At 39.7% G+C, this 12966-nt stretch overlaps 1 protein-coding gene across 1 annotated transcript in view; it reads left to right on the plus strand.

Annotated features, from left to right (window-relative positions):
* The window catches only part of DCUN1D4 (defective in cullin neddylation 1 domain containing 4), a 70041-nt gene that overhangs the window by 12410 nt on the left and 44665 nt on the right, over nt 1-12966 (plus strand). The window contains 2 exon segments of the mRNA XM_030880510.2: nt 5966-6036; nt 6212-6251. Of these exon segments, the coding sequence (XP_030736370.1) occupies nt 5966-6036; nt 6212-6251 (111 nt within the window).

The following is a 12966-nucleotide window of genomic DNA, read 5'->3' on the forward strand; positions in this document are numbered from 1 at the left end:
GAGGTTGTCTCCAACACAGCAGTTCTTTCCTCTAGCGTTAGGACAGGTCGCAGGCTCTTCAGTTGAGCACAGTCGCAGCAGCTGGCTTATGTTTAGGGACTGTGTTTTATGAAGAATACATTTCTTTAAATACTTGACTCATACAAGGTTGTGAGATCCACGTGGAAACTGAGCCGACCCAGTGACCTTCAGATTCCTGTTGCCCAGCTCCCACTCATTAAGTAGAGGCCTTGAGGGCAGTTACTGGGACAATTGACTTTTCTTCTCTCTCCCTCTTCATTTTGCCAAGCAATTGAGTTGAATTTGTGTGAGTTGAATGTGGATGTCCTGCAATCCGGTTGTACTCGGGATGTCTTCCCTCCACTTTTGCTGCCACAGTCTACCTTAAGACCCTAATCATTTCCCACCTCAGCCACTTCCAGCAGTCTTCATGAAAGGCCGCTCTAAATCCAGGCCACACACCCGCCGTAGGGAAATTTATCTAAAAAACTGATTAAAACACTTTCACGGCACCCAGGCTCACAGCAGTGCTTCTCAGACTCCTCCGCCAGCGTTCTGCTATGGCAGAATTAAGGACTCTCTGGGTTCTGGGAGCGTAACTTGGTCTGGTGAAATTTCTTTCAAATTTTGTGCCATAGTCATTTTTTTGTTTTCATGTGAAACACTTGTACATGGATTACCTTTGAGTAGGACTGATGCTGCTTGAATGTGCCATGTTTATCTGTTACATTTGCATACCCTCTGATGGTCCAATTGGAAATACAAGTCCTTAGGAGATTAAACTCTCAAGCAGGATTCAGAGCTGCCTTTTTCTGACCTTGCCTGCCTTTTGAGTCTCCTGATACCATGCTGCTTCTCACATATGAAGATCTAATGGTGTGAATGCACTGAAATACCCTGAACATATTGAATTTAAGTCTTGATGCCTCTGTACCTGCATTCATTTATTCCTTGAGTATTTATTGAGCACCTGATGTTTCCCAGGTATTGCTTTAGGTACGAGGGATACAGCAGTGGACAAGAGCAAGCAAGTTCTGGCCTTTGTGAAGCTTACATTCTAATGCAAGAGGAAGATGACACACAAATATGACATATATGACGAGGTACTAATGCCATAAAGAGAAGTAAAGCATGGTAAAGTGATAGTGAAGAAGGGGTCCTGTTTGTTGGGTCTGGCAAGGTTCTGTAAGAAGGTGATATTTTAGTGGCAACCTGATTAAGTGTGAGAGCAAGCCATGTTATTATTAGAGGAAAGAGTGCTCAATGCAACGAGAATAGCACGTGCAAAGGCCCTGAGGTAGGAGCATGTTTGGAGTGTTCACAGAATAGCAGGAAGCTCACTGCAACTGAGAAGAGTGAGCAAGGGGAAGATGAGTAAGAGACGAGATTGGGTACATGGGTAGAGGCGGAATGTGCAGAGAGAGCCCTGAGTCCATGATACGGAGGACTTTTCTTTTGCTTTGGATGCCTTCCCCTTCCATGCTTTGGGTGAGGTTGAAATTAATTTTAATTTGTTCCACATGGTAGTTGGTTGCCCCTCAGTTTGCTAAATAATTATCTCTTGCCCATTGGTTTGGAAAAAAAAAAGGCAAAAGATTTATTCGATCTGAAGAGAAACCAGAGTATTACATTGATTTGAAATGCCAGTTAATCATATTAATTATATGTGTTTATGCATACTTACAAACATACAGACATATGTTTATTAGCGCTCTTCCGTTGATTTGTATTATAATTATAATTACCTCTATACCAGGCATTGGCAAACTACAGCCCATGGCCCCAGTCAGGCCCACCACCAAGTTTTTATAAATAAAGTTTTATAAATAAAGGTTTATTGGAATACAGCCACACTCATTTGCTTGTGTATTGTTTATGGCTGCTTTTGAGCTACAATGGCAGGGTAGTTATAACAGAGGTTGGATGGCCCACAAAGCCTAAAATATTTTAAGATTTGGCCCTCTGCAGAGAATTTACCAACCTCTGCTTTATATTATGTATTGTCTGATAGGGCAAGTTCTTCCTCATTCTTCTTTTTCAACAATTTCTTGGCAAGTCAAGCACGTTTGTTCTTTTCAGATGAACTTTAGAATCAATCTGCCAAGCTTGCCTGACTCCCTTCCTTTTCCCCCACCTCTTTTTTGGGGTAGGGAAGTGGGAGGCAGGGAGAATAGGAATTTGACTGCATTTAATTAATACTTTAGTAAAGGGTGAAGTGATCGCCTTATAATACTGGGTCTTTCCATTCCAGGAATATAATATCTCTGCATTTTTGTCTTTCAGGAAACTTTCATTGTTTCTTCATTCGGTTGTTGCATGTTTAAGTTTATTCCTATGTGTATTATTGCTTTTCATTGCTGTTGTAATTAAGATCACCTCCCAGCTATATTTAACAAGTGACTATTTATGTCATAAAAGAAAGGTTTGGATTTTTATGTATTTAAATTGTTTCTGACCCTCTTATGGAAGTAAACTCCTCTTAGGACTGTTAATTCTGAAATTTGATTCTTTTGGTTGATGGTCATTGTCTGAACTTACCAATAATTGTTTTATTCCTAATATTTATGTCTCTGCCTATGTTGTGGGATTCTATACCAAGAGTAGTTTGGGGGAAGTGAATTTTGACTCTCATTGACGTTCACTTTCTTCCATTATGTAGGTCACAGCAAATGGTAATTATGTAAAAACCCAAACAAACCAACCAAAAAAAAACCCCCCCGGAAAACTTTATGCCCAGTCAGCATTTGTTGATCATTTTTAAGAATGCCCAGAAGATAATTTAGGCAGACCATTTATCAAGCAGGCTATGCCTTTCTGCAGAGCCATTTGTCGCTTTTAATACAGAATGTAGGGTTCGCATGTCAGACAGGAGAGTCAAACCCAGTGACTACTGTGGAGGGCCTTTTGATCATGGACTAAAGTTTACTTAACCAAGCATTTATACTTTGGAATTAAAATATGAGCAGAAGGAGATTTTATGAATGAGTTAGTACTTTCCTAAATATGTTCTCTGTAAAGCATTTGATCTTTATCCTTAACATCTATTCCTAAAGGATGTGAAATCTATTTTAGATTTCAAGGTCTCTTACTTGCCCTGAGCACTGAACAGATGAACCGTAAATTCAATGTGTTAACCTTTGTGGGTTTATCTTTTAATGCCATTTTGGTCTTTTTTTCCTGAATTTGTGTCTACTCCCCAGCTTCTTACCTTGGTGAAACTAAAGAAGAACTATTCTGTTCATGCTGCTGTTCCTTTTCTTTTTCCCTTTCTTTTTGGTGAAGCGATGATAAGGTGGTTATGGTAGTAGACGCCGGATATGGAAATAGAGAATTGCTGACATATATTATGTGACTTGTGAAATGAACCTTGTTGCTTGTGTTATCTGTAAAGTGAAGCTTCATGTATAGAACCTGATCTTATATGCTTTTGTATATTTTTTTCCACCATCATTATGAACGTCAGTTGGTGGTATATGAATATAGATAGAAATGCCATCATACACAGTAGAGATGTATCAGGCCACATGCCTCAGTCACAGAGGGAGCTCCAACTTTGAGATCTTTGATGTGGGGCTTGACTTGGACCGACAGAAAGTAGAAACCATTGTAGATAGCTGTGTGGTGTGGAAAATGGTATGATCGAATAGTGTGATAATTGATGTCTTTTATTCGGCACTCACTGTGATCCAGGCATTACATTGGCTGTCTGCCACATCTAGGCATTGTAATCTCACTTCACAACTGAGGACGTTGAAATTTAGGTTAAATAACTGGTAGGCCTGAGATTCAAATTGACTGTTAGACTCCAGAGTCAGGTTGTAAAGCTCAGTGAGTGGTGTTTTGGCAGAAACCGTGTGTGTGTGTGTGTATGCGCGCGCGCGCGCATGTATATAGAAGGATTTAGCAGTTTTGTTTAGATTCTCCTGTGTGAATCTTGACAGTTGAATTAACATCAGGGTGGTATGGCATGAGTTCTGGAGACCTCATTGCTGCAATGATCTTTGGCAAACCCCTCCTGTGTGGCCTCAGTGAGAGAGAATCTAGACCCTTAAGTTTTCTGGTTTTGTTTTTTTGGGGGGCCCAGGAGCTTAATTAATATTTCAGGATGTTAATGTAGTATATCATTTGTCTTCCAAATTTTAAATTGAGAGAGTACAAAAAGGGGGTTTATGGCTTGGTCGTAGGTGCCAGGGGAGGGGGGCAGTGTAAGAATAAGCTCCCCAAAGCCTTTGCAGGTCAGGAGGAGGCTGTTGCTTCTAGTTTTAGAGCCCCCTACACAGCTTTATGAAATAGAAGCATAAGTAAATAAATACACACACATGTAGACACTCGGATACCCCAAATGATTTTTAATCCTTTTCTGTGCAGTCGTACTAATTAAGATGGAAAATCAAGGTCTGTGTACATTATGTCATCATTTACCTTAAATATGGCTAAACCATTCAGATGCCAAATAATTAATAATGCAAAATAGTTAACACGTCTATATTTGAGGCCCTGCTCTGGTTGCCTCTCAGCCAACAACTCTGATTCTTTGGACCATTCTCGGTGGCTGTGCCTGCGGCGTGCATGTGCCAGAGCCGTGCATGTGCGCATGTACACGTGCAGCCCGCTGCTCCCGGCAGCGGCGTGTGCATGTTAGGGTCTCCGCTGCCTGCTGGCCCCTCTGCCCTCCAGGCCAGCCTAGACCTGGATTCCTGGCACAATTTAGAAAAGAAAGTGAAGCTTTCTAAATGCTGACAAGTCTGCTTGCTTTCCAGATTCGGAGCAGCAGCCCAGAGAGTCCAGCCCCAGCAGAGACAATTCGTGCTGTAGTGTCCGCGCTTTGCATCTGATATGTGTCCCACATAAAATTCCAGTGAAGGGAGATTATTTTCTTTTTTATCCGAACGGCATAACTTGGAAAGTTACAGTATCTTTTCAAGGTTATTTTCAGACTAACCTTTACTAGTCTTTATGATAGTAAAGAAAAGGAACTACTGTAAATCTTGATACTTTATGAAAATACTTCTATTGCTTGTTCAAATATGAAATTATTCAGAGACTTTTAACCCATATTTGCATAGCCTAATATGTAGGCAAGCATACTTAACTTTATAAAAAACATTTGAAATTGGAGATTCAAAAGCCTAACAGTTTAACTTAAAGTTTTATGTTGTGCAGGATTGTATGATGGAGCAACTTAATTCGTCTTGTGTGTGTGATTCATTGTGCAGTTATTAGAGATGGCATGTGGAGACAGTCTTTGATTTGGCCATGTTTCTCTGTGAGTGTGAGTTCTGCCTCTGTGTTTCTGGTTCTGTGGCACATTTTACTGTTGCCATGCAGCTAACTATAGACTATACATCCCAGAGCCCTGGCCTTTCAGACTGGGAGCTTGCAGGATAGTCCTTTGATCTGTCTGTGTTTGTTAAATTAGGAAGGGGAGGGGCTTAGATTCCATTTCTGCTCTATGTTATATAAGAGCCAACAAAATAAGTATATTGTAAGAAATGCCGAATGGTTGAGATGCTTTCCTATTATTTTCTTGCCAGGAGCTTGATATTGTGCTAGTAATTCTGGGGAAGAGAAAGAGAAAGTGAACAAGTTTCATTTGAGATCTGTCTTCTATTTTTGTGACTTGTTTAATTTGCTAGCATTATTGATATTTTTCTTTTAAGCTCAAGTTTATTGCTGATAGGCTATTATAACTACTGAAGTATTTTTGTTTTACCTTACAATTCACATGAAAATGTCATGAACTTTATTTTAACATGTGGTTGGGAATTTAATTGTCAGACTTTATTTCTAGCAGATAGGTTGGTAGTTGCATGTTGTATCTTATTTAATAAGTATCAAATTAATGGAGATAGAATTCAGTTGTATCAAAACATTTGTTTATCTTCACTTCTGAGCTTTCTTTTTTAATAGTCTTTTTGCAATATGAGAAGTAAATGACACTGAATTTTCCCCTTTTCTTTTAAAGACTTTCAGCTGAACTCTCATCTCTCAACACTGGCAAATATTCATAAGATCTACCACACCCTTAATAAGCTAGTAAGTCAATCTTTTAAAGACAAAACTACCAGCCGTTTAAAGTAGTAGTTTTAAGTGGATTTGATAAAATTTAGATTATGGATATTAAGATATCAGCTGTTTATGAAAATATTGAATTTTAAAGCTTGCTGTATGGTATGTGATTTCTTGGTAATGATGAACATATTTCTTGCAGAATCTAACAGAAGACGTTGGCCAAGACGATCACCAAACAGGTATCTATAAATGCTAACACTACTTAATTTTAAATAAACTTCCTAATATAAAGTTATAATGCATTCCATTAGCAAGTTGTTACTTGGTTGAGGATTGTTCTTCAGGGTGTATGGAGGTAGCCATCTCACAGCTCCTTCCCTGGAGGATATCTGTTCTAGGGCTCTGGCTTACAGAGTACTTCAGTTCCTTTAAAGGGGCTGGGGAGTCTCCCCAGTGGTTTCAAAATAATCATTTCTCTACTGAAGTGTTTAGTTTATACTAAAAAGTTGCTACAGTTGTGCAGTTTGGAAGGTATTGCATAAATATTTGTTGACTTGAGATGTAAAATGAGTTGATAGGTTGGTAGGGGCTTGTGTGTGTATGTGTTGTATAGGTCTTGAGGATTTATGAATGGGAAAACTGAAAGTTGATAATCGTAAACAGTTCTCTAGCCCTGTGGTTCTCAAACTGTAGCTGGCATTATAATCACGGAGGTGGGGGGTAGTTCCAATGGATTGCTGGGCTCCACCCCCAGAGTTTTTGATTCTGTAGGTTCGGGGTGGGGCCCTAGAGTTTGCATTTCTAACCAGCTCCCAGATGATGCTGATGCAGCTGGTCTGGAGACCACACCTTGAGAACCACTTCTCTAAACTGTAATGATCATAAAGTTCAGAAACTTGCACTTGATCTGTAGTTACGAAAACTTCCAGCAAAAATGATTAAAATATATTTTAAAGTTTTTGAAAATTATCACAGTAATACATGATTGTTAGAGAATTATGAATAGCACAGAAGCAAAGGAAGTAAAAAGCCACAATCCTCCTTCACGTCTCCCAGTCCAGCCTTCCCCCAGTTTGCCGCTTAATGTTTGTTCTTTCAGACATTTTTGTACCTGCATATATTTTTATAGTAGTGTTTTTTTTAATTTATCATTGATGAGCTCATACTCTACATACTATATAGCATCGTTCTTTTTTCATTTAATTTTTTAACTTAATGGTGTATCTTTGAGGTTGTTGGGATTTAGAACTCTCCCCGCCCTTCCCCTCCAGATTGGTTCAGGATCAATTGAAAATTAGGCACAAGATGGAGATTGAAGTAACAGTTGTGTTGGAAAGCACAGCTTAGAAGAGCAACAAAAATGCAGAGGCTTTTCAGTATTTCAACTTAATTAGATAGCCTTACACGCAATCACTGCCACAGCTAGTTAAGCACAGCACTTCTCCCGGCCCCTCTCTAACCCACCACTTATGGTGGAAGGGTATCAGCTTCTGCTGGCAGGTTGATCTGAAAGGGAGTTCAGAAGGGGCTGGGCCCCTCTGCTCAGTTCCTCCCTGCCCCAATCACCAGTTAGATCAGACATTCCTTCTTCCAGAGGAAGGAATGAGAGAAGGGGGAATGTATTCTAGAAGGCCAGGCCACGGAGGGTCCCTTCACCTGATCTTTCTGTTTTAGTAAATATAGGTCAACTCAAGGCAGTCAAAAACAGTTTGCTTAATAATTTTATTTATTGATTGATTATAGCTCCTTAATTTTAGAAGCAGTGTATGCACATGGTTTTAAAAGAAATGTCAGAAAGGTGTAAAGAAGCGAAGGTTGCTGGCCCATTTTATGAGCCCTAGCTCCCATGCCCACTAGTACTACACCCTTGACTCTCCAGAGATAACTCTTATATTCTTGTATTTGTTTCCCAAATGACGATGATATATGTTTTTCCCCAAATGCAAGTATACCTTTGTATGTGCCTCTTGTTTTTGTCACTCAGTATATCTTGGAGATCTTTTCATTGCAGCACATTTATAAAGCTTTATTTTTCAATGACTGCATGATTTTCTGTTTCATGGATATATCATAATATGTTTCTATTGATACACATTTAAGTGTGTTTAACTTTTAGCTAATTTTCAGGGCCAGTTTTAAAAGTTAAAAAAAAAACACATTTCTCTCTACTGTTCTGGAACAATATATTGGTAGACATCAGAGATTTTTTAAACTTAAGAGTTAGTGTAGTTTTGATTTTTTAAAACTGAATTTTGTGTTTGTAAAGCCTTTAAATTGTCTTTCCCTTGGCTAAGGTAATAAAACATCTAAGTGCTGAGTCTTGTACATTCTGTAGTTAAAGTTGAACTTTGGATTTGAATGAGTATTGTTACTGTGGTAATTTCACATTTAAATATTTAACCTGAATGTGGCAATTTAATAACTATAAGCTATAATTAAGGAAAACGAAAGTGGAGAGTGTGTTTGGCCTCATGCCTCCTCTTTCGCCCTTGGGGACAGTGGATGTGCCTGATATTTGGTATATGACTTGCTGGTGCAGTTCCTCGTACCTCATACGTGCCAGTCAATGTCAGTTAACATTAGTAATTTCTCAGAGTGGTCCATTTCCCCATCTGGTTATAGCATCACTTGTGATTACCATACCTGACAGAGTATACTTTAAAAATTAAGTAACATAAAATCCGTAGTGTTTGGAAACCTGAGAAAGTTAATCACTATAGTGCCTCTTTGTAGTGCCTCCTTGAATTTCTTGGCCCATCAGTAGTCTGAGCCATTTCTATAACAACTGTATATGGAAGAGCCAAACTAAGTGCAAAAGAGGACTGTATCTTCCTGCTCTGTTTCCTTTAACACTTTCCTTTGGTGCTTTCAGTCTTCCACCAGAAAAAGAAGAAAGAAAAAAAAAAAAGGAGAGAGAGTGTGTATGTTAAAATTGGCGAAGCAGCACAAAATACTGGGAGTGAATTTAAAAAACCAGAGAGGACCCAAAAAAAATGATGGAGGATGGTAGATGTCAAAAGTCAGTATTGTTTAGAGAGAAAGGAAAGGAAATTTTTTGGTCTTAAATAGTAGGATAAAAATTGCGCATTTGGACACTACTAGTTTTACTGAAGCAAGCAAGTAGTTCAATGCTCTGTTCAAGAAAATGAAATAAAATATTTAGGTACTGGTAAGATGTCTTAAAATGCATCCTATTTACCAACTTAAATTACTATACCTTTGTGACATTATTCAGTGAAAAGTGAGGTGAAATGGCTATATGAAAAGTATTGAAATGGCAGAATGAACGTGTAAAATGTTATTAAGTGAGTCAAGGCTATATGATACAACAAACTCATTATAATGAAAATTAGTGAGATTTTTGTATTGGAACATGCATTTATACTAAGTTCGGAAAAGTCAGAAAAATTCTCTAATTGTATAAACCTCTTTGAGGATGACTAGAAACTGGGCACACAATTTAATATGTCTTACAAAAAATGAATCCTGAACAGGACCTTTTTTCACTTGAGGCCCACAGCAGGAAGATTAAATTAAAAAAAAAAAAACAGAACAGAACAGTGGAGCAGTGATTTAGATACCATTTATTAAGAATAACATGGTTAGTTAAATTATTATCAAAACAGCCAGCTGCATAGGCATTAAAAGACCTTTGGTTTGATCCAGGTGAACTTAAATTGCTCTTTAAAAATTGATTTTTTATGGGACCAAATATTGGAATAGATATGTTAAAAATGTTGGCGGTATTTCTAGTTGTTTAATGTAAGAAGAATAGCTATATTCATTGACCTCCTGATTTATTTGAAAATATGGTCAGTTAATAGAATAATTTATTTGTTCCTCTTAAAAACTGAACCAAAAAGAAATGACCCTGAACTCAAATCATAACCTTTGGTTAAAAAATAGAAACAATTTTTATTGCCTTCCTAAGGATCATTTAAACACTTCAGCTTCAAGAAAGAGCTTCTAACGATGGGAGAGGCAATTTCGGAGTCACTGTCACAATGTAGAAATATTATAGACTGAACACCAGAATATCTATCACGATAATGTGAAGGAGCCTGAACCATAGTTTGGGATTCCTAGTTGAGATTATTCATCTCTTCCTCTTCCTACTTCTTTATTATTATAATAAAAAGGCTTTTTCTCTTTCATAAGTACCTGCCAGACGTTTCTAATGAGATTTAAGATGGATCCTTAAAATCTTTTTCATCACTGTTTTTTCTTGGGTGATTGGCAAATATTGAAAACTTGCAGCTCTGATGATTTCAAATCAGTTTATGGGTTAAGTCGCTTTAATTTGTTAACTATTTATTGAATAGGAACTTTCAGGTGCTCCACTTATTGGCCCGTTGTCTTATCTGTAGAATTGGGGTGGTAATAATACCTCAGATTTATGAAGATAAATTTGAAAGTGATTTGTAGTTACTAATTTAAAACTTCAGCCTTAATATTTTGCCTCTACCTGTAACGTCAGATCGTTTATACCTAAGTACATACTTGTAACAGGTTAAAATAGCTAAAGCTTCTTTGAAACATAAACGTTCCATAACATTGTTGTTTACAGTATTTGCTTACTGAATTTTCTTTTTACTCTAAAAATAAAGTTTAATTAAGGTAGATAAAGTGATACAAGTTCTAAAGCAGTAAAGTCTAAATTTAATGATATGAGTAAATACAAATTTGTAAAACATTCATTTAGGTGTAAGTGTTTTTATTATAAAAAGACATCACAGAGTTATTTTAAGAAGCAGACATTCTAGAATATTTGTGTTTAAAAAAAATCCGACCTGCCAGGAAACTTAGAATCAAGTGCTTTTCTTAACTGACAAATGGGAAAGAAAATCTGAAATGGTGGTATATTATCTATTCGTAGATGTTTCAAATTTCTGGAAACATACTGATCTCTAAGCAGAATTTGATTTACGCTTGTTTTAGGAACACATTTATTCAACAAATATTTGCGAGTCTACTGTGGGACTCTCAGTACTGTATATACTGTATTACTACTGTACTAAGATGATATATTAGCTGCTGTGTCTGCACAGGTGAACAAATCAGAACCCTGCAAACCAAGGTGTACTTTTGTGCATGAACCTAAAAACCTGAGTTGTTGCTCTTGCTCAGGTAGGATCCCTGGAGCCATGCGGGGTTGGGGGAGCAGCTTCGGGGCCACCGAGCCGTGAGTTGTGTGCTCTTCGTGTATTTTTGTTGACTTGGTTCATGTTGGCAGATTATTTTAGGTAAACTTGTTTTCCTCAGCGTTAAAAAATTGCTTTTGGGCTTCCCTGGTGGCACAGTGGTTGAGAGTCCGCCTGCCGATGTAGGGGATATGGGTTCGTGCCTCGGTCCGGGAAGATCCCATATGCCACGGAGCGGCTGGGCCCGTGAGCCATGGCCGCTGAGCCTGCGCGTCCGGAGCCTGTGCTCCGCAACGGGAGAGGCCACAACAGGGAGAGGCCCGCGTACCGCAAAAAAAAAAAAAAAAAAAAATTGCTTTTGAGATAGCCTGGAACTTTTCACTGTCATCATGGGTTCCAGGGTTCTACCTGTGGAGCTGTGCTGCGTCGTGCGAGTTGGACTCGTCCTTCCTGTGAGGTGGGGGTGGGTGGCGAGAGGCTCAGTGAGCCAGTGGGTGCCTGGGCTGTAATGGGCACCGGGGACGAACAGATGCCGTTTCATTGTGAAGGGTGGCCCCTAACAGTCACTCGCTTATGCCGATGATTGGAGCAGAGAGGTCTGAACGAACGCCATGGGAATAAGTGAAAGAATAAAACGCCAAATTTGGGATGCTTTGGGGCTAAAATATGAGTAAGTTTTACACCAGGAGAAACGATTTGTGGAACTTCAACAGTAAGAAAAAAAATTAAGTTGAAAAAGTTACTTTATGATGTTTGTATGTTTACCAGAAACATGATACTCTTGTCAAGTAGGAATCCGTGAAAGCAAGACATTATGCCAGTGTTTCTATGAAGAGGCAAATAGTAGAGGAGCCGGTGGATTTATCTTTATTGGTGAATATTGGTGAAGACATTATTTTAAATGGTGTTCATCTTCCCACGCGCTGAGGAGATGAGTGCATTTCCTCTGTGTTCTGCAAACGCTGGTGGGAGGGAGAGGTTCCTCCCGGAACAGATGCTCAGAACCCGACCGTGACCAGTACCAGGAGACAGTGTCTTTCCTTCAGACGTGCACGTCCAAGGTGGGAGAAGCAAGCCTCGAAGTTGAAGGCAGACTCTGTTTCTGAGCAGCGTGGCAGGCTTTCCGGCAAGGCGGGACCCACTTTTTCATTCTGCAAGCTCCACCCTGAGGCATTAACGGACAAGAATAAATCTTGACCGTTGGCAGTCTGCAAAAGCTTGGGTCTCCATGCACCTCTTCAGACCTTTCTGCGCGCTTCAGCGTAAACAGGACTGCCGTTTCACCAGGAGGACGAGCGGGGCGTGTGTGGTGGGCAGCACGTTGTCTGGCTCTTTCTCTTCCTGATTTTGCTGCTGTTGTGGGGAGAGAGATATGGGCGTGCCTTGTGTCTCTGAAGAACCTCCTACTCCCTCCGTTGTTGGGCTCTGGGAAGGGTGGTTGAGGATCGTTGTCTTTTCAGCCTGGTAGGCGCTGCCTCTGGCTGAAGGAGCAGGCAGGGTCCAGTACCCGGTGCTGGGCCCACGCCTCGTTCGTGCTGTTGTCCTGTTTTGTGGCAGAAGAGGTGGTTTTGGCTATTCTGTTCCTGAAGCGCATCGCCTGGGAACTTAGCGTGGTGGTGGAAGCCTGAGTATGTCCTGAGATTGAGGTTCCAGTCCCGACCGTTGCGCTTACCAGGTTGGGACTGTTAGCTACTGACAACTCTGTCCCTGCCTTCTGAACAGCTTTCTAGAGAGAACTGTCCACATTCACTGAGATCACACCCTCCGCTCACGTCCTTCCCCAGCCTGTTGCAGCCCTGTCCCCAGCCTCTTG

The sequence above is a fragment of the Globicephala melas genome, chromosome 5 (assembly GCF_963455315.2).
Source record: "Globicephala melas chromosome 5, mGloMel1.2, whole genome shotgun sequence".
Classification (NCBI taxonomy): Eukaryota; Metazoa; Chordata; class Mammalia; order Artiodactyla; family Delphinidae; genus Globicephala; species Globicephala melas.